The sequence below is a fragment of the Mustela nivalis genome (genome assembly GCF_964662115.1).
Source record: "Mustela nivalis genome assembly, chromosome: 16".
NCBI lineage: Eukaryota > Metazoa > Chordata > Mammalia > Carnivora > Mustelidae > Mustela > Mustela nivalis.
Window position 1 is genome coordinate 1,863,910 of NC_139035.1, and position 21,431 is coordinate 1,885,340.

Below are 21,431 nucleotides of genomic sequence, written 5' to 3' on the forward strand. Positions count from 1 at the left end.
GGCAGAGGCTTAACCCACTGAGCCACCCAGGCGCCCCTGATGAGAATATTTTTAACCAGATAGAGGTGGTGATTGTACAACACTATGAATGTACTAAATACCTCTCTGAATCATACACTTAAAATGGTTGCTTTCATGCTATATAAACTTCACCTCAATAATAAAATTTTAAAAATAGTGCACATTCAGTCTAAAGAGAAGGTATGGGGTAGGCAAGGTCATGGGACGTGTTAGCAGCCACCTGAAGGGTGATCAGGAGAAGAGTGGTTATTTGGTTATTCTGTGGTCCCCAAAGGGCAGAACTAGAATGAGTAGGTGAATGTTATAAACCATTGCAATACCCCAGTGAGATTGAAACTAATGCTGGAGGGCTGTTTGCCCACCATGGGATGGCTGAAGCAAGGGTCAATGAATACCATCAACAGAAGAAGCCTTAGGTCCATAGGAAGGACCACTGTCCTTCCCTTGTGCCCATCCCCATCACACATGACTGCAAAACTTGCTCACTGCTGCCAACCAAGGTTGTATTCACTGCAGTTTCCAACACAAATTTATCATGGGTAGAAGGAATGCTCAGTCTCAAACAACGACCAGGAACCCCACAGCCAAGGTGCCTGTTCTCCAATAGAATCCTCCTCCTCCCCTCCGCTTGAACTACCTTCTCCCCTGGACACAGCCTCAATCTTGACCTCTCCCCAAACTGTATCAACTCCGAAATCGCATACTCCAGCACCCCACCCCCGTAGTTCGCCCCCTCTTGTAGACCTAGTGCTCAACTACCTCATTGCAGCACTAGTCGATTGTACCTCGTTGAACCTCCAGGCCATTAACTAGCTTCTTCATTTCCCTTCTGTTCGGTACTGTTGTCGAACCTATCTTGTCTCCATGACAGGATTTTGAACCTTGCCTTCTGAGACAACTCATTCCTTTTAGAAAAGTGGTTCTGCTCCTTATCGTGAGTGTCTGCCTTTGTTTTTCCACTTCTCTATTCGTTCATTCAAAACATATTTGTGGAGTGTCTGTGGCATATCAGGCATATGCTAAATCCCAGAAACACAGCAATGAACAAGATAATTTGCTCCTACCCGTAAGGAACTTAGAATCTAGCAGAAAAGACAGATATTAAGCAATTACTCAATAATTAGTTAATTAGAATTAAAGGAAGGAAGAAAAACATGGGCTGTGAGAAAAGAATTTTTTTTTAAGATTTTATTTACTTATTTGACAGAGAGAGAGATCACAAGTAGGCAGAGAGAGGCAGAGAGAGGGAAGCAGGCTCCCTGCCTAGCAGAGAGCCCGATGTGGGGCTCGATCCCAGGACCCTGGGATCATGACCTGAGCTGAAGGCAGAGGCTTTAACCCACTGAGCCACCCAGGTGCCCCTGAGAATAGAATTTTTAAGAAAGGACCCACACACAGAACTAAATATAAACATGTTTATTATCAAACTTTGTACTGCCATGCCAAACACAGAATAGGTATGGCATAAGCTTAAATAAATACATACTTTAAAAACTATAAAATATTTTAAATCATAATTTAAAATACTTTGTTAAACTCAAACACCATATTTACATTTCACACAGCTATTTCCATTGCAGTATATATAAATATATGTACAACATTTGAGCAATTTCAGAGAAAATAATAAGCTATTCCATAGGTAGCCTGCTTGCAGAGTTGTTTATTTTTCTCTCCCTTATTCCCCAGAGTTCTTTTGCCCTGTCAAAATCTCTGACCTTCTGACCCTTAGCATGCCTCCCTGTTGACTTTTGGCTTTGCGTTGGCCAACATGCAGCCAGCACTTCTCCGAAACTGATTTTTCAGCACATGCCAGATTGGTGAATCTAGCTAGATTAGAGAGTTTTGATTCTCACATCATTGGCAAGATGGAGTGAGAAGCTCTGGTGATGGACGCGCCAAGAATTTCTCACTGCCAATGATCAACTGATAACTGAAGATTCCATAGGAATTTTAACTTCCCTCATAAATAAACACAAGTATTCATTCATACAGACTGTCCTTTCTTCATGAACACCCTAACAAACAGAATAACACAGTTAAGGAATTAATATTAAAAATCTTCACTTTAAAAAAAATCCATTGGATAAATCCTTTTCACGGAGAGTTCTCATCATGAATTTAAAATCTTATGTCATATGTAAGAATGATATGTTGATGCATCACATCTGATAAACATCTTTGTAGGAATGGAAAGCACATCCATTTTCTACCTGGTTTTTTTTTTAGAACAAAGATATTCATGAAAGTGTAATTTTATTTGTTTGCATTTATGCTTTTTTCAAATCAGAACACTTGGCCTAATGGAGGTTTTTGGCATGGAAAGCCACATCCTTCTGAAAACAAAGCTGACACTGTACAAGTGTATGCCATTGGGATTCTACTCTCCTGATACTACTTGTGTTTTTACTTATTTTTTTTTTTAAATAGGCTCCACACCCAGCATGGAGCCCATTGCAGAGCTTAAACTCGTGACTCTGAGACCAAGACCTGAGCTGAGATCAAAGTCAGACACCTAATGGACTGAGCCACCCAGGTGCCCAGCTACTCATGTTTTTAAAAGTAACTATAGTAAGAATCTCAGCTTTACACCGGTTAACAATATACATTGCTGGGGGACAGCATTTCCCCTTTTTTGAAATAAATTTACTATAGAACCTGTTAATTAATAAACAAAGATCTAGGCTAAGTAACATTTACCCTAGCCATAGTCTTAACCTGCACATATTTTAAAGTCCCTACAATACTTACACTGAATTAAGAATTAGGGAAGGTTGTTCTTTAGCCAATGCAAATAAAAGAACATAATCTCTAAGAACACTTTATAAAGCACTGAATCCCACAGGGATAAAAGTGATTAAGACTGCTTAGTAATCTTCGCACAGAGTATTAAGTAGGATTTCCCCATGCACTCGCCTGTGGGCTTTAAAAAATGGTCATTTTTTTGCACATTGGTAATAGAGTATCTTTGGCCGAGTTGTTTTCCCTAAACTCCTGACTGTTATTCATTCCAACGACAGGAGCCATGTAATCAATCAGTAGTTGAGATACAGAAAGAAACAATACCACAAAATACCATATTTCTCCACTGAGATCTCACAGTGAGCAGGGAGACAGTTAGAACAGGAATCCTGAGACCCTAGAGCCGAAGTCTCTTCACTTTTGTCAAGAAGAGAATATGCTTTTCCTCCATCAGCACTTTCCAGATGCTGAGAACAAGATAGAGAAAGCCGAGTCCTGCTGGTGACAGGCTGGCCTCCCCACTAGAGCCTGGGCCATTGAAGTCCTCATGGGGTCCATGCTCTCAGCTGTCAAGGTGGCGGATGTGGGAGCTGAGAAGCACCAGAGACCAGAGGATCCCCTTCTGTCACTGCCCTCATCAGACTATTGGTCTAGTCCCCTGGAGGTACCGGTGCTCCTGCAAACGAAGAATGCATACTGTCAAGGACCCTTAATATTCTGCATTAATAGCAACAACAAAATTCACCTTCTAGCCCAGACCACTGTGTTCTCTCTCACTAGAGAGTCCAAGCATGAACAACAAAATTCTGTTTAGTTAGGGCAGCAAAACTATTCTGGATGATACTGGAATGGTGGGTACACGTCATTATATACCTGTCAAAACCCATAGATTATACAAAACCAAGAGGAAACCCTAATGTAAATAATGGACTTTAGTTAATAATAATGTATCTATATTGACCCATCAATTGTAACAAAATGCCCCACTAACACAAGTTGTTACTAAAAGAGGACATAGAAGGGTCAAGGAGTATGTTGGAATTCTAATTTCTGCTCACTTTTTCTGTAAACCTACGACTGCCTAAAAAAAATAAAGTCTATTAACTTACAAAATATATTCAGGGGAGAGAACTGACCCTTCCAAATTCTCAGAAAGCACAGCAGAGTGGCTAAGAACACAGATTCTGCCTCGGTTTGAATTCTGGCTATGCCATTCACTAGATTTAAGATTTTAAACAAGTTTATGTAACTTGTCTGTTCCTCATATTCTTACCCTTACGATAAGATATTGGCAACAGTCCCCATCTCATACAATTCCTAGTTTAGGACAGTTTTAGAAGATAGTAAGTGCCACATAAGGGTTAACGATCATCATCATTATTATTAACTTTCACAAGTGAAATGACTCTATTAGGCCAAGTCTTGTTTATTTTTTCTTTTCCTTCTGCAAAGAAATGAAATAACTTTTCATAAAACACCACAAAGGTGGTGATTCTCCCCCAAAGAACTAGCAGGTTTGGCGGGCTCAAGGAGCAACAGAACATGAAGAAAGGTTATGCTCTTTCAAAATCATATGGGATTTTAAGTCTTACCTGATTCCTTTGGACTAAAAATGACTACAAAGCCATGTGGAAGGATCCGTCGGATTCAAGGCTTTGGCAGCTGCTGTGGAATACACAAGAACACTAAATTAAGCTCTGTTTCCCAACACGAACAGAGAAAAATGTGTAGAATATTTAGTGGCATGCTTTGGACAAGAATGCAACTTACCTGGCAGGAACAAATTTCTTTGCTGCAAGAAAAAGAAGACCATTAATTTGGACTAAAAGACTTTGAAGGACATATCACATTCAGAAAAAATATGGCACTATTCACCAGGGACTACAAGCTCCATGCCTTCAGGGCCCCTGTGATAATCAGAGCACAAACACAGCTGGGGCAAGGCGGGGATGTGCAAAGTACACACTCATCCTAAGGGCCCAGCAGCTTCCTAATGCTAGCGACAGCCGCAGGCTCAGCTTGCCGAGTTCATCTGCCAGTTGTCCCATACCTAAATTTTATGAGAGAGTTCTCATTTTATAAATGTCAGAACTTGATTTTAAAAAGTGTTAAATATTTCATAAGCCAAACAAGCTGTGAGTGTGGCTATACGTGTTTGCAGGGGACGGTCCCCAGGAGATACTCCATATTTAAGCCTATATTCCAAGTGAATGTTTTGGAAATGTTTTAACCATTTCCTGGGAGCACAAACCCAAAGCCTCACTGCACAACAGCCATGGGAGATGCAGAATTGCCCGTGAATGGTATCTCTCAGAACTGTCCACTGTTCATTAACGTGTATTTCCTAAAACTCTTCTTCTAAGACCACATCTCAATTATACTGTTTATTACTGTTTATCTGGTAACTCGAGTCTAATTACTGTTTAAATGTGTAAGAGAGAACATGACTCATCCAGGAGAAAAAAAAATACATTTTTCAAAAACATTTTTTGGAGTGTGCTCCCAAACTCCCTTACCCTTCTTCCTCAGGCGTTTCAGGAGCCAGAGGAGAAACGAGGCTAACGTCAAGGCGGAGGTCCCAGCAGCAGCAAGGCCGACTGCCAGGGGAGCGTTGGACTCAGCGGGAGCTGGGGAAACCGAGAGGGAGGAACGGTCACGAGAAGGAACTGAATTTCAAGTCTTTCTGTTCTGTCCATTTGCCCTTTCCTTTGCACACTGATGAGCCCTACTTCAGTACACACAGAGGCACTTAAGTCCTCTGAGACGGACTCAACCACCTACGCAGCTTGTCTCCCACTGCTGCCGGGAGCTCTCTAACCCTCCAAGCCCTTCCCAGCACCCACCGCACCTTGCTCAAGACTGGCTGCTTGCTCTTTCCCTCGCCTGTCTTCTGCTTCCCGACTTTGACCTCGAGCTCCCCTTTTTCCACTTGTCACAATTCTACCCATTCCATCCACACCCACGCTCTTCTGTTTTCTGTCACCATAAAACTAAGTATTCACCAGCTTCTCAACCTTAGGAACCTCTCTTGTTTGAATGTAATGAATGGTTCGTTTCTTTCCCCTCCCAGACAGCCAGCACCAGTCAGGGCTTCACCTTCACAGGTCGGCGGCATCCCAGACCAGTGTCCTGTGGCATCACAGGTCAGAGCTGCAGACCCATTGAGTGTCCATCCTTCGGGGCATGCAAACGCACACACAGCTCCAAACACGGGCTCCCCGCTGCAGCTCATGTTCGTCTTTCCGGAAACTGCCAGGCTTGAACATTGTACCACTGCAAATGATGGACACGTGGGAAGAGGTTAACAAAGGTCTCCTGGAAAAGGTCTAAAACGGACTGAAAACTTTTCAACAGATGTAACTTATAAGCATTACCTAGTTTTCAGCGTGTAGGAAATTAGGGTCAAGCCCCATGGGGCAATCTAGCTTCAGACACACAGGAAGTATTTGACCTAACTCCTTAAAGTCTCAATTCAGCCCTACCTTGGCAGGAGGGGACCTTCTGCGTCCACCGTCCCTGAGAGGTGCACTCGAGCTGAGCTGACCCATGTAACTCAAAGCCGTCCTCACAGCTGAAGGCACAGGAGGACTTGTAGGTGAACTCTCCAGCAGAGGAGTGGGCGCACCTCACTGAGCCACGCTGGAGGTGCCGGACAGCGTCGCATTTCACAGCTGGAAGACACAGGTGAGCGCATGAGAAGTCTGTATCAGGAAGCAACAGTTTTCTCAAGTAATCAAGTCCCTCGGTCTTCAATAGTTTTTATCTTGAAGTAAAAACAAAAACTGTACCTTCACATGTGGGCTCCTCACTGTCCCATTTGCCTGTGGGGCCACACTGGAGTTTTTTGGATCCCTTCAACACAAATCCCTTTTCACAGAAGAACTCACAGTTGGACCCACTTCGGAAACTTCCAGAAGCACTTGGAAGACAATTCATGTAGCCTTTCTCTGGGATGGACAAGGCTTTGCACTGAAAAGCTGAAACACCAAAATGATGGTCAGAAAATACTGCAGTGGAATTGGAGAGTTCATTCATTTGATGAATGAACCCCTTTGTTTTGGGCAAAACAATGTTTAGAGATCTAAAGGCTCTTCATTCCTCCCTGGACAGTTGGAAGATGACTGTCTTTGAATGCCAGCCCCTTCGTTGATAATGGCCCTCAGTAAAGGACAGCCTGTAATAGAACCAGTGTTTCCTGAGCACTGTCCTCACATTTGAAAGAAATTACAGTCAGGAGAAAGATTTTATGTAGTCAGAGAGCAAATTTTGGGTCCTGGATGCTAACAGATGAGGCCAAAATACAGAAGGAAGGTAAGAAGGCAGCCCGTGAAATGTGTCTGCTTTGCGGTTTGGTTTTGGTCTTGTGGCTTCTTAACACTGGAAATCATTCTGTGCTATATTTGGTGACAAAAGTACCAGTATGTGATAATGAAAACTGCTTGTGTTCAACATCATTACTCTTGCTTTAAAGTGGATTAAATTTTAGTGTGTTTATATATGATACCACACTTCGTACTGCTAGTTATGAGCAGTTTCAGAAGAAAAGTGATTATAAGAGTTTTAAAATCAGGTCATGTTCTCATAATGCTACTTTTAAGTGTTCTCATGTGATTTTCTCTTAGATTAGGGTTTCTGCCTACTCCATGCCAATGCCAAAGAAGCCATATTAGCACAGCACAGTGAAGAAACCAGCAAAACATCCCCTCTTAGTACATATAATCCTTTCCCTGGATAAGCATTGGTTCTTTTATATGAAACTCAAAAACGTAAGAAGAATGTTGCCCATCAAATCTGATTACTCTAGTTAAAGTAGGCATCTAGTTTCATTTTAACTGCCCTAGTTTGAAGACTGCTGCCCTTTAAGGAAGAGGTGTAGAAAGGAGATGCTCTTGAGCTTACCTTCACAGACTGGGACCTGCTGACTCCATTTCCCTTGCGCGGTGCATTGAAGTTGGGCTGCTCCCTGCACCTGGAAGCCTTCCTCGCAGGTGAAACTGCAGAAGGACCCAAAGGTGAACTCGCCCTCAGGGGAGTGGCTACAGCTCACAGACCCGTTCTGAGGATGGCTGATGGCCTCACATGTCACAGCTGTAACATAGACACCCATGAACATTAGCAGGTCTGGCCTGACCACCTCAGGTACAGATTGAGAAGAAGAATGTTTACAGTGAATCTTGACATGGAGCAACTGTACCTTTACATGTTGGCTTCTTGTTGTCCCAATTCCCAGATGAGGTACAGTGGAGGCGCTTGGAGCCCATTAGTTCAAATCCTTCTTCACAAGCAAAGGCACAAGTTGTGTTCCATGGGAAGTTTCCAGAGCTTTCGAGACAGTCCACAGTGCCATTGGCGGGCTTTGTCAGCGCACTGCACTCAACCACTGGGGATTTGAACGAGTACCGTGAATATGTTTACTTTCTACTGAGCTGGAACTTATAACAGGCAAAGGAAGCAGCTTTCAAACAGTAGATCCCAAAGTCCAAAATTAATTATTGGGGATATGCATGCACATGATAAAGCTTTTATGCCTTTTTAATACTTCCATCTTCTCTGACTGATTTACACTTTGACTATGCTAAGTGGTCTCTGATCTATGTTGTCACATCTCTCATCCTGTCTCTGATCTATTTTGTGGAAGGCAAAAACAGAAAAAAAAAAACAGATTCTCGATCAGGATTTATGATCGTTGTAATAACAGAAATACTGACATACACGGGACATTCATTGATGTCCACCCAGCAGGACCTGGATGCACAAAATTTTCACCTCCAGCCTAGAAAGATAAGCCTGAGAGAGAAAAAGAGCTGTCGGGACTGCTTGACTACCATGGTCTTATTCTTCTGCTGCATGGAGAGAGGCCAAGTGGGAGAAGTCATGAAGGTTTCTCGAGTGTGGTCCCAGCGCCACGGGCACTCTCTTACAAATCACCAGAGTCTCAGAAGAGCCCATCTCAAACCCGGTGGTTTTTCCAAAAACCTCTTTGAAACTGAGCAGGCACCCTACTGATCATACCTGTTGGCGAGGAGAACCTTACTAAAAACAACAACAAAAAGAACTTTCCCTGGAGTTTTGAAAGTGCTGTTAGTTGCATTAAAAAAAAAAAAAAAAAAAAAAAAAACGAGGCCGTGAGGGACAAGTCAGAGGGTGGTGTGCGTTCAGAGGCATTTACCATTGCAGGCTGGAAGAGGGGCGCTCCAGTCCCCCACAGAAGTGCACCGTGTGGCCTCCGTGCTGCTTGGGATGAAACCCTTTTCACAGCGGACGGAGCACGAGGAATTGTAGCTGAAGAGTCCCAGAGGGTGGGCACAGACCAAGCTTCCGTGCTCAGGGTCTTCCTGCGCTCGACAGGTCACAGCTGAAAGGAGAGACCACATCAGATCTGCTCTCTGTGGCCTGGCACGAAGGGAGGAAGCCCTGGAAACTGTTACTACTGTTTACCGAATGCCTCCTCTCTCCAGGCGCTATGCTGTCACTCACATAGACCTAACCATTGGTGTTGACACCATTATCACCCTCATTTTGTGGCGAGAAAACTGGTACTCGAGAGTTTAACCACCTGATCCGGGCGTCTGAAGTCACAGTGGTCAATCTGGGATTTGAAACCAGGGCCCTTAACCACCACGTGAGACTACATGCCCCAGGGAAGAGAGGACGGGCAGAGTCGACACCCAAGCCAGCTGGGACAGCGACTGCGCTACCAACAGGAGTGCAGGAACGGGTGAGGTGGGGACTCACCTTGCTCACACCTGAGTCCACTGAAGCCGGGGTGGCACTCGCAGGTGTAGTTGTTGACAGTCTCCACACACTCACCGTGGCCACTGCAGGATGTAGGGGTGCAGGCAGCTGCAGAAAACAACGAGGAAGAGGATCGTCATTGGGCTTATAATGCCGTCCTTGGGGTTCAGGAGCAACAGTGTATGACAGAGAAGTCACCAGTTACAGGAACTGCCAGAGATTTTAACTAAAGGGCTTCACCCAAAGACAAAGCTGGGTTTGAAGCTCAGCTATTTTAAACCTTGATGTTCATGTGCAAGTGTCAGGGGGTAGAGCTGTTATTGGCATCGAGAACAGAAAATGCCCTTTCTCACAGACGTTCAAGACAGCTCTTCTACAAATAAATGAGTAACTCAATTATGCGTTGTATGAGCACACACTACATACGTGTCGACCTACCTCGGTACATACATTCTTGCCTACACTTACACAAAGAAGCAAAAAGATGTAATTTACCAAGCAGAAGGTTTTAAAATGGTATTTTTTTTTTAGAGCATAATGTTACCATGGTAGAGACCAGGTTTTGCAGACTGTCAATTATTTGGCAAGAGGCCCACAGCTCGACACGCCCTCCCACGGCTGCTGCGAGCCCCGCACCTGTGTAACACAAGGCGAGCTTCTTTTTGTCACATCTCTCGTCATTCCACATGCCCGTGTCCTTGTCTCTCTTGATGTAAATCTCCACACAGTCTTCATTGTTTTGCTTGTTGTTTGGTTCGCCGGGAGCCCAGTTCTTGGCTTCTTCGGTCAGAAGCTTCTGGGTCCCTATCCAGGTCCACTGCTGATTGACCTTTCTGATTCCGATCCAGTAGTAAGTAGGTGAATGGCTGAACACAGAGTTCAGGTATTTAATCTCTTCTTGGTTTTGAATCGCGACCAGATGCGTGTACCTTTGCTGACAGTAAGTGCTGGCTTCGTCGAAAGTCATGGTTTCTGTGGACGCGTTGTACGACCAGGCTCTGCTCTCTTCAAACAGGACAAGTGCTAAAGGGGAACACAGGGAAGGCATGGAGAGGTTAGTCCTGCTGTAGTTCGACTCTATCCACTGGGCTTTTTATAGTCTTATTTTCATCTACCAGGGGCCTTGGGAATGATTTTAATTTTTTTTACCTTTTCCAAAGTAAGAAGGGGTCTGGAGGGAGAAACGGCTGTTGTTGTGCATACCTTTGGGGGTTGGGCCTCCCTGCACTCACCCACCCACAATCTGCCAGGGTATCCCTACAGTAGTGTAATCATCAGAATAAGCAAGGTTACCGAGCACTTGATATGCACTTCCAAGCCCTGTGCGAGGCCCTTTCCATGACACTGGACCCTCGCGACACCTCTGGGAATAGGCCACTTAACGATCAACACTTAACACATCAGGAAGCAGAGGCACACGGAGGTAAACTGCCCCTAACCCACAGTGGATTGCACTGCGCAGAGAGGTCAGAGATGCTGCTAAACACCCTAAAACACATGCCCCTCCCCACCCCACCCACGAGGAGGAATTATCCTGCCTGAAATGCCAGTGGTGCCCAGGATGAGAAACCCTGATCTAATGAATGACATTGACTTACCAAGAGTGAGAGCAGAGAGAAGCTGTGAGGCGATCATGACTTCTAGGGCTCTTTTTATCAGAAGTTCAGTCTTGAAATGCCTTTCTGGGGGGGGGAGCACAAAATTAATTACAGAAAGAAATCTTAGGCAGCCAGTTACTGAGATCATTCTACATGATGTTTTTGGCAGCATCCTAAGATTTTAGGTAAAGAGTAACAGTGCCACCGTCTTTGCTTGTTTCAAGGAAGTTGGCTAGAATGAATACATATAAAATTAAAGATTTTCGTCATGGAGGTGAAAGAGATAAACCAGAGTTTAACTTGTTCGGATACAACAAGGAGCTGCACAGGTCTTTTATCAAAGGCTTTCTGCATCTCTATTCGTACTGACAGCTCTGGTTCAAGGTCAGCCTTGCAAAGGCTCTTTGCACTTACTGTTCTGTGATGTCGTGGCTTCGGTGCCTGTGTTCGAAATCCTGCTTTTGTTCCTGCTACTTCTGTCTCCTGTGGCCAGCGGTTCTGGTGTGAAGTCAGCCGAGAGCCGCAGAGCACCGCTCCTACCGGAGCGCCTTTATAGAGAGGCTGGTTTCCTGTGAGTAATAATACAAGGATGTGTCCAAACCCAGTAAAGAGGAATTCCCCGGCAGCATCCAAAAAGTTTCCCGGGAATATCCACGACTCCAAAAAATTACAGTGATGTCAGACTCTAGTCCTCCAAGCTAATTCTCCTTTGTTCGTGTCTTTTAATTTTACATCAGTGCTACTAATAAGGCACAAATGTGGGGTTTTAAATTCTAATAACACCAAATCGATGTCTTTAAAAAGTCTGAAAACTTTGCTTATTAGTAGCATCTCTCTTGTAATTGCAATAACCAGAATTTCATGAACATAAGCAAACTCTGCGCTGGTGTTAGTAACTGTGGACTGTCATTCTTCATTTCTCATCTGCGCTGTCAGCAGTGCGCTGCCGACAGTCTTCTGGTTTTTTCTCTCTCTCTCACCAGTGCAACCCATTTTCTCTCTCTCTTACCAGTGCAACCCATTTTTTCTCTCTCTCTTACCAGTGCAACCCATTTTTTCTCTCTCTCTTACCAGTGCAACCCATTTCTCTCTTACCAGTGCTGTCTCACAGGAACGGGTCAGGAGGTGTAAGCTAATCTTCAGATTCTGTGCATGGCTATAGCTAAATTACTAGAAATAACATCTCCCAGATAAATGTTTGAAATAATGCCTTCTTTCTTTAAAATAACAAAAATGGGAAACAGACTTAGTTGTCCACGTCTGGATAATGTTTATTCATGATTTGTTCAGTGAAAAAAAAAAAAGGATGAAAACTCTATGTACTAATATTTACTTGACTCCAATTTTACTTAACAGTTTTAAAATATGACTGCACGAAGGATAACGACACCGAACCAGGATGTGAACCGTGGCGGTCTCTGGATGGCAAGACTTGAGGCAAGTTTTCTATTTTTCCTGGTTATTTTCAGCATTTTCCAACTTTGACAATGGCCCTCTATTACTTTTAAGAGTAAAAACTACACAGTTTGAAGAATCCTGAGTCGAAATGCAAGCGAAGGAGATATATATAATGTCACTTCTTCTGTTCTTCATAGTGACATTTCCTGGGGGTGATAGCCCCAGCCGTGCCTCTTGTCATTCTCTCTGCGGCTACATTTACACGGAAAGAACCGTGGGGAGAGAACCCAACACCAGAAGGAGAGTAAGGGAAATAAGACATGGGAGGAATTTTAGAGTGAAGATAATTCATCTTTATCAGAGGCGTGACGCTCCACACCCCCTTGCATTCTCCCAGAATACGCCCCTCAGGTGGGGCCGCGAATCGGACACGTGGGGACGGGGAGCTGCGCGGCTTTCTTCAGGCTGCAGGCCGGCGGCAGCGGCTGTGAACAAACCCGTCGGCCTCTCGTGGAGGGACGACCGTGAGGGGAGGACCTGGTGAGGCCCCCACTTGCTGGAGGTGCAGGATGAGTTGAAGACATGGAGTGAGAGCTATTTGGGGATGTTGAGTGACTATCATCTCCCCCTCCCCAAATAAACCTGTTTCCTGAGGAGCAGGCTGACGAGAAGTGCCTCAAGACCTGTAGAATCTTCCAGGCTCTGAAGATGCAGCATGCTGTCCCCAGAGTGCTGGGTTTCAGCTCTGGCTTCATATTTGCAGTTTCCGCTTGGGCAGGGGGTGCTGAGGGAAGAGGAAAGACGGTGCAAACACGGGTTCACCCCAGGTGCCACCACCAGAGCTCTTTCGTCTGGGCGCGCCACACTTCCTGGCTTCTTCATCCCTTTTCCTGGAGGTCGTTTGTGCTCTCCTCTCCAGCCTTTATTGGGCATTAAGGACTTGACCCACCTTCCCTTCTGTCCCAGGTCCCCTCGGCATCCCCAAGGGAGTGAGAGATGGCCAGGAAGAGAATTTGGGGGTTGCCGAGACAAATGTCCCATTTTTATCCAAAGCCATCCTGTATACTACCAATAGCTAGGGACAAATGAAAGCTACAGACAGGAGACTATTGGGTTTAACGGGAGGTAGCGCCAGCCATAATCACAGGGGCAAGACCTTCCGACAAGGTGTGAATCTGGCTTTGGTTCCTCACTGCTGAAGGGCACTGCGAGGCGGAGCACTGGCCTTCCCGAGGCTCTCGGTTTGGTTCCTTTACATCTGAGCAGTTTGGCTGGGTGTTTTGTTTTTTTGTTTGTTTGTTTGTTTGTTTTTTAAAGCCTTGATAGCTTCTGCTAAAGTTCTACTCTGCCAACAGCTACTGTACTTCTGCAGAGTCTAATGTAGGGAGAAGAAATCTCAATATGGATATAATTCTATCCACAGAGTAAAAATGTGATATGTCTCGTACACCCCAAATTATGAAATGAAATGAACTGTATCATGGTATAAAATGGCATTTCTTGTTGGTCAGAGCACAAGACCATTTGATGGAAAACCAGTCTGGTCCCCTCTGAACTGACTCTGCGGGAAGGCATGTTCACTCATTTCGCATTTGTAGCTGTCTCAGAACACCTGGGTCAGGTGGGAGCCCCGGGCTGTCTCAGTCTGAGCCCCCACCCCACGTGCAGGGAGCTTGTTTAAATGAAAAACCTTCAGGTCCAGCACTCAGAGACTCTGACGCAGGGGGTCTGGGCGGGCCCAGGAATCGTCAGTATCATCGGACATCTCAGGTCATTCTGAGCCATAAAGGTGAGCCCAGGCCCACCGCATGTAAGAGGATATCAAGAAGGCCCTATGGTTGTGCTCAGTTACAGGGACCTTATTTTGACCAAAATGTCACTGTAGGTAATCCTGAGAGCCTCTCTGCTGGAAGGCTCGAGGCCCCACCGGTAGCAGTGCTGGGCCCAAACAAGGAATATTTGGGATGAGTGGAAGCTCTGGGTTCTTAGACATGAGAATTAGGTGGGTTTTAACCAAAACTGCTGAAGAAGTGATATAAGTATGGAGACATTCAGTGAATCTCTTATCTCCCTTCAAAAGGAGCCTGCAATTCCTCTGATTCCCCATTATGGACTTCCTAAATGATTCTGAGACTTAGACATTTGATGTGTTTCCTCGCTTCCTCTCTGGCAGCACCTTATCTTGAAGTTTCCGTTTTCTGTTTGGGGATCTAAGAACGAACTAATGGGAATATCTCCAAAATGAGCCAACTGCGGTGAATTCCCAAAGCGGAAGAAACAAGTGTGGGCAGCCCGGTGGACTGACAGAGCTTTTCCTGAGTGTAGCCAGACTGTTTGCTGACACTGGGCAACGGACTGCAGAAAATGTCCCTGGGTTTTCAGAAAAGTCCCCTCGCTTGTTTTCCTTGGACCCGGCGCTGCTTATTCCGTAACACAGAGGTTTCCTAAAGGGCTATTCTTAGCTTTGCTCTCCTGGCTTCATATCAGAAAAGTTGGGGTCTGGTCACTATTTGCATACCAAGGATTGCTCTCTCACTCCAGGTAGCCCTCTGGTCTGGAGCAAGATGTCTGTGTCTCTTAAAGCCCCAGATTTCCCATCTGAGAATTAAAGGTGCTTCACCAAAGTCCTTGCTGCTATAATATATTACAATATTCTGCGTAAATCTAGGAAAAAGGCACCAGTTTAAACCCAACCGTTCATTATTTTTCCTAGCTGTGACGCTGTTAGGTACTAATCAATATTGACACCGTATATAAAGCACCTATTGGATACCAAGTGCTTCACATGCATCACTTCATACAAACTTCACGAAATAAAAGGAGACATTATTAATTTCATTTTAGAGGACAAAACACAGACCCGGAGAAGTTAAACAATGTGTCTGTGGTGTTTTTGAGTTCCTAAATGGTCAGCAGGGACTCAGATCCACGTTTGGGCTCTTCTAAGGACCAGATCCTTGGTGTTCATTCCCTGCCTGCTCAGACAGAAAGCCCAGCAGGAAATACACCTTAGTTTTTGCAGGGGGAAAAAAAGAATGTTGAAGCAACCTCTTTCACTTCCCATACCCCAGCTGGCCCTGCAAGTTCAGTGTCTGGTTGGGATCCTTTCAAAGTAGATCCTAAGACAAGGATGTGGGTGAAAGTCCTTCATTTGGGAGATGATCCCAGGAAGCACAGCAGGAGAGCGAGGAAGTTCGAGGCGGAGAGGAAGGAACCTGGTAAAGGTGTGCTGATAAGCAGGTCACCACTGCCGGATCACAGCCTCAGCCCTACCAAGGAGCTCTGGAGATAGCTAATAGCCCCAAGGCGGGTTCAGGAGCTGGGATGGGCCCACCCATTCCAGTCTGTCAGGGACTAAGGGCTGACCCTGGGAAGATGTGGTTAATTCCCCTGCCCCTGCACTTCCGGGTGGATCTCTGAGGCCGGACAAAACCCGCCACAAAGAGTGTCAGGTGCGTGCAGGTGGAAATGACATGATCTGAACTCTGTCTGTCGTGTTGGGACAAGATGGCTGTGTTCGTTTCCTATTGCTGCTGCAACTAATTACCATACATTTGATGGCCAAAACAACCCAAGTTTATTAGTTCATAGTTTCTGCAGGTCAGGAGTATGGTGGTGGTTTCTATGCTCTGGGTTTCACATTGTCAAAATCAAAGTGTGAGCTAGCTGGGCTCTTCTTGGGAGACTCTGGGAAGAATCTAGCTCCGAGGTCATTCAGATGGTCGACAGAATCCAGTCTTTTGTGGAGGTAGGACTAAGATCCCTGTTTCCTTGCTGGCTGTCAGCCAGGAGTTCACTCTCAGTCTCTAGGGGCCACTTGCATGCCCTGGCTTATGACCTCTTCACCTTCCAAACTCAGTGGTGGCTTGAATCCCTCTCGCAAATCTCTCCAACGTCTTCTGCCTTGTTGCTCTTCTGTCTACCACTTCTGCATAGGGTTGAAATAGGGGAAGACAGAAGAACCAAGATCCCAAGGCCATGTTTTGTTGTTGTTGTTCTTGAAAGTACTTTAAAAGGGGTGCGTGTTTCAGATGGTTAAGCATCTACCTTCAGCTCAGATCCCAGGGTCCCAGGATTGAGCCCCATGTCGGGATCCCTGTTGGAGCTGGGAGCCTGCTTTTCCCTCTCCCTCTGCTGCTCCCCCTGCTTGTGCTCTCTTGCTCTCTCTGTCAAATAAATAAATAAAATCTTAGGAAAAAAAAGAAAGTACTTTAAAAAAGAAAAATTATAATTTTTATTTATATTATACTATATATATACATATATAAATATATGTGTGTATGTATAATATATATATATATATATATATATTTTTTTTTTTTTTTACATGTTGTTAGAGTTCAGCTATTTTTAAGGATCTCGGATGACCTAACCAAACTTGGCTTGTTTTTTTGTCCTACTTCTGACTCTACTTATGGTGTGACCATATTTGCAGAAATCTCAAAGGAGAAAAATAAAACATATTAAAAAAGCAAACACAACAACAACAACAACAACAACAAAATCTTATTCTGAGAATTCCATAACTTTTTTGTGTGTTATACTTAGCTGTCCTATCAGTAGTGGTTTGTATAAATGCTTAGCAAGGCCGAAGATACAAGTTTCTTTGTCTCCCTTTTTTGATCTATGAACTTGCTGCTTATTTTTTGGCCTGTGTGATGTTGTTGTCCAGAATAAACTGGAATTTTATTTTTGCTGAGTTCTAAATAAGAGAGATGTGGAAGGACTGACTGACTATAAATAGAGTCATTTTCTAACACACAATGTTTGCTGTAACACAGTTTTATTTATTGCCCATTAGTGCTGGTGTTCAAATTTTTACTGAATTAAGGGGGTAATTCTGGACTTCATAACGATGCCTTCTCATAGAGTATTTTATTTGTTGCTGCATTCCCCAGCTCCCAGCTTGGCTGGCTTTTACTAATTGATCATAGATATTTGTTGGATTAAGAAATGAATGAAGTCACTTGAAATGTAAAACACTTGCTTTTGTGTCCTAATCATGGATTTCAGAATAGCTCACGTCCTAAAAAGGACGTGTTCTTATTTATTAATTTATTTATTTATAACATAAAATGTATTATTTGCTTCAGGGGTACGGGTCTGTGAATCATCAGTCTTACACAATTCACAGCACTCACCATAGCACATACTCCCCCCAATGTCCATCACCCAGCCACCCCATCCTTCTCACCATCCTCCCCTCTAGCAACCCTCAGTTTGTTTCCTGAGATTAGAGTCTCTCATGGTTTGTTTCCCTCCCTGGTTCCATCTTGTTTCATTTTTTCCATCCCTATCCCCCACAATCCCCTGCCCTGCCTCTCAAATTCCTCATATCAGTGATATCATATGATGATTGTCTTTCTCTGATTGACTTATTTTGCCCAGCATAATACCCTCTAGTACCATCCATATCATTGCAAATGGCAAGATTTCATTTTTGATGGCTGCATAGTATTCCATTGTGTATATACAACACATCTTCTTTATCCATTCATCTCTTGATGGACATCTAGGTTCTTAAGGACAGTGTTGGGTTAGAAAATCATATGGGAAAAACTGCCAGCCTTGGTATCTCCTAGTATCAAACTGAATGCCAACTTTGAGGAGCTCAGTGAGAGGTTTGATGACACTTATGTACATCCCTCTTCATGCTGAGTGCTTATCTGTAGTCAGATCATAGGAAAGCAAGAACTCCTTTAGGGGAACATGTCCATACTGAAAATAATAAGGCTCAATTATTAGACGTGCTTTTATTTCTAAAAAGCAGTAGGAGATTTTTCTCAATAAGGAATCATTCTGAACTATAGCATTTACAAACCTTCTTTAAAATATCCTAAAATTCTGGGGTGCCTGGGTTAAGCATCCAACCCTTGATCTGAGCTCAGGTCTTGATCTCAGGGTCATGAGTTCAAACCCTGTGTTGGGCTCCATGCTGGGCATGAAGCCTACTTACCAAAAAAAAAAAAAAAAAAAAAAAAACTTAAAATTTTACTAGAATATGTGGAGCCTTCCCCAACTAATTCTGGGAAGTTGTACGGTTCATGTCAAAATGGGACAATGTTAGAACAAAAGTAGGAAACCAATCTCTTTTATGATAAGGATGTCTAGAAAGAAGGATCCTGGTCTGGACCCCTCCCACACCAAGGCAGCCATCCTGGCCCTGCCTCTGTGTGTGCACCACTGTGCCTATTCCACAGACAAGAGCCATCTGTGTATGACCCAGGAGTCAGGCAATCAGCCTTATCCCCTTCACCTTGTTTGCCAGTGGTGCAGGGGCTAAGTTAATGTTTGTGTGGAGCAGAGCATGCAGAGGGAAGAAATAATAAATCTGACAATGAGAGCACGCAGGCATTGTCCAGAAGGAGGACTGCGGAAGAAGATTTGGGCTAACTTTCCAAACAGAATTTCCTTGCTCTCTGGATGTTGGCTCCCTTGACCTTGGATGGTTAGAGGTTCCTTTCCTTGTTCAACAATGTTGATTTTGGAGAGAAAACAGAGCTCAAAAACCCACAGGTCATCCCCTGGGGAATGTTCCAGGAATAGAGAGGGCAGTTTCATAAACCAGCAAGGCCTCATCTCTGCTTCTAGTAGATAGGAAGAGAGGAAGAGATGAACAATACCTTTTTAAGAAGCTCAGTTTTATCGCTTTATCTTACAGAAAGATGCCTCCAGTCAGTCTGGCTAAAGGTAATTAGCATGGGAGCGTCTTTATGATTCTAACAAGTGGAACGTTTCCCTTAATTAAGAGAGCCTCCTCTGACTTGGGGAAATGAAACACTTTCTCCAATGGGAGTGTGAGTGGGCCATAATTCCCACCAACAAAAAACTCAGAGAAATAAGGCGATTATCTGGAGGATCAGAAATGAGTCACTTTCCTCCCTTGAAATATTCAGAAAAGTGAAGCAAAAATACATTCTTTTGGGTTTTCTGTATCTAATAGATAATTGACTAATGTCTTGGCTTTGCTCAATTACTGGGAAGCAGAGAGAAGCAGAAGAAAAATCTGGTCATTGTAGTTATGCAAATCTGCAAAACAAACATTTTAGATGATGCCATAAACGGACTGATTTTCAGTGAGATATTAAATCTCTCTGAAGTTCAGGTTCATCATCTGTAAAATAATATGGTATCTGTAAAATGGAAATTCTTTCTACATTGTAATGCTGTGGGGTTTTTTTTTAGAGTAAAAATACATGAAGTAATATAAATAAAGCACTTAGCATATATATAGTCACTCAATAAATAGTACCAGGTAAAATACTGTTAGAAATGTTAATTTTATTTTATTTGGGGGGGGAGGGGCAAAGGGAGAGAGAGAGAGAGAAAATCTCATGACCCTGAGATCATGACCTGAGCTGCAATCAAGAATCTGATGCTTAACCAACTGAGCCACCCAGTTGCCCCTAGAAATGCTAATTTTCAGGAGTGGCTGACCTGGCTTTGCCAGATGGCAATTGAAGATTTGCTTGGCCTTTATACCAGGACTAGATCATTGTTCGCAAATGCCAGAATCCTAAAATAGACTCTATCCACCTGGGCAGATGAGAAATTTCCCTGCTAGCGTTGTGAAGCCCTTTCCTTGGGAAGCAGATCCCAGATCAAATGAAGGAAAAGAAATAGGAAAGGTTGCCAGTGGTAGAGCAGTACAGCAGTCTGGAAGGTCTGGAGAGGACAGATTGAACTCGGGAGGGAGACGCTGACCTTCCTGTGAAGCGGGTATCAAGGCCTGCCAGAGTTCCCAGCTGTATACTTGCACCACAGCAAAATATGTTGACAAACTATTTTCCCCAGAACTCTGCTTTCCACAGATGTGGAAAAAAATATCACAGGCAAATAAGTTTGGAAACACTGTGTAACGTGGCTCTCTTCTTGAAGAGTCTTGAAGAGCGTGTTAAAGGCTCTGAGAAGTCCTTCAGAAGAGTGGATGTGTGTTCCCAGTCCACTTGATTATAGATAATTTCCCTCTACAACCCCATTCTCTGATGCACCTCTAACAGTATGAGAAAAGTATGCATGTGGTTATTCACTATAGCCATAATTTTTAATAGCAGAATATTGGGAACAATCTAAATTAAAATGCACAGCATTTACCCTTCCTCCTTAATCTATGTATATATAATTAAAACTCACTGAGCCCTAGAGAGAATGACTCAGCCACTAGCGAGGGGACATTCTACCAATGTGTACTTGCCTTTCTTGTGTGCCGTTAAACCATTCCAGTTCCAGTCTTAGCAAAATTGTAAATTACCAAATGGCATGTTCATTCACTCAAATCTGCAAATAAATTGCTTTTGTAAGCTAAGGGCCCACTGTGTAGACAAGCATTTCTGTAAACATTGGTTCTCTTCTAATGAAAATAATCCTGTTGATAAAAATAAGGAAAACATTTTGTACAAGAATAACATTCTCCAACCTCCTACCTACATAAGCAGAAATATAAAATGTTTTCCTATCATTTTTTTCCCATCAGTCTTACAACCTTTGGCATTGGCTTGGACACTCATTGTCCCTTTTGTACATAGTCATGTAAAAGTTCAAGGCAGGAGAAACTTATTTTGAGATTTGTTTTGCTGAGTGATTGATCCCAGAAGAAATTTGGCTTTGCTTTTGCAAAGTTCAGCATAATAGCGTGTAAATTTTTCAGAACTAGTCATTTTTAGAACTGTTTTTATTTGGTTGGATGTTCTAAGACTATGCAGCAGAGTCTTCCTGCCTTAGACCAAGCCAGGTACAAATAAGTAGACTCTCATAAAATGTTGCAGATGTAAAAATTGCAAGGCAAATGTGATGGACTCCTCAGGTTGTGCTATTTCTGAAGAGTTAACAGAACCAAACAAAGTCCTAACAAAGCAAAAAAATAATTATCTTTTTTTTTTTAAAGGTGGGAAGAAGAAGCAGAATTGGGACGATATGAGATCAAACTATTTGAAGAGA

The 21,431-nt window shown here is 43.6% G+C and overlaps 1 protein-coding gene across 2 annotated transcripts; it reads right to left on the reverse strand.

Annotated features, from left to right (window-relative positions):
* Positions 1–1,422: 1,422 nt before the first annotated feature.
* Positions 1,423–11,623, reverse strand: SELE (selectin E). 2 transcript variants are annotated; one of them, XM_082703076.1, is made up of 14 exons: positions 11,511–11,623; positions 11,097–11,180; positions 10,135–10,521; positions 9,499–9,606; positions 8,933–9,118; positions 7,958–8,143; positions 7,663–7,851; positions 6,552–6,740; positions 6,246–6,434; positions 5,860–6,036; positions 5,280–5,390; positions 4,534–4,555; positions 4,356–4,428; positions 1,423–3,439 (listed from the first exon to the last, which is right to left on the reverse strand). In XM_082703076.1, exons 2-13 carry the CDS (start codon positions 11,131–11,133, stop codon positions 4,380–4,382), a joined length of 1,830 nt encoding a protein of 609 aa, XP_082559202.1. In that variant the 5' UTR covers positions 11,134–11,180; positions 11,511–11,623; the 3' UTR covers positions 1,423–3,439; positions 4,356–4,379. The 2 variants fall into 2 exon arrangements, with proteins under 2 accessions (XP_082559202.1, XP_082559203.1); XM_082703077.1 differs by having other exon boundaries at positions 11,097–11,176; positions 11,511–11,620.
* Between the last annotated feature and the right edge of the window lie 9,808 nt (positions 11,624–21,431).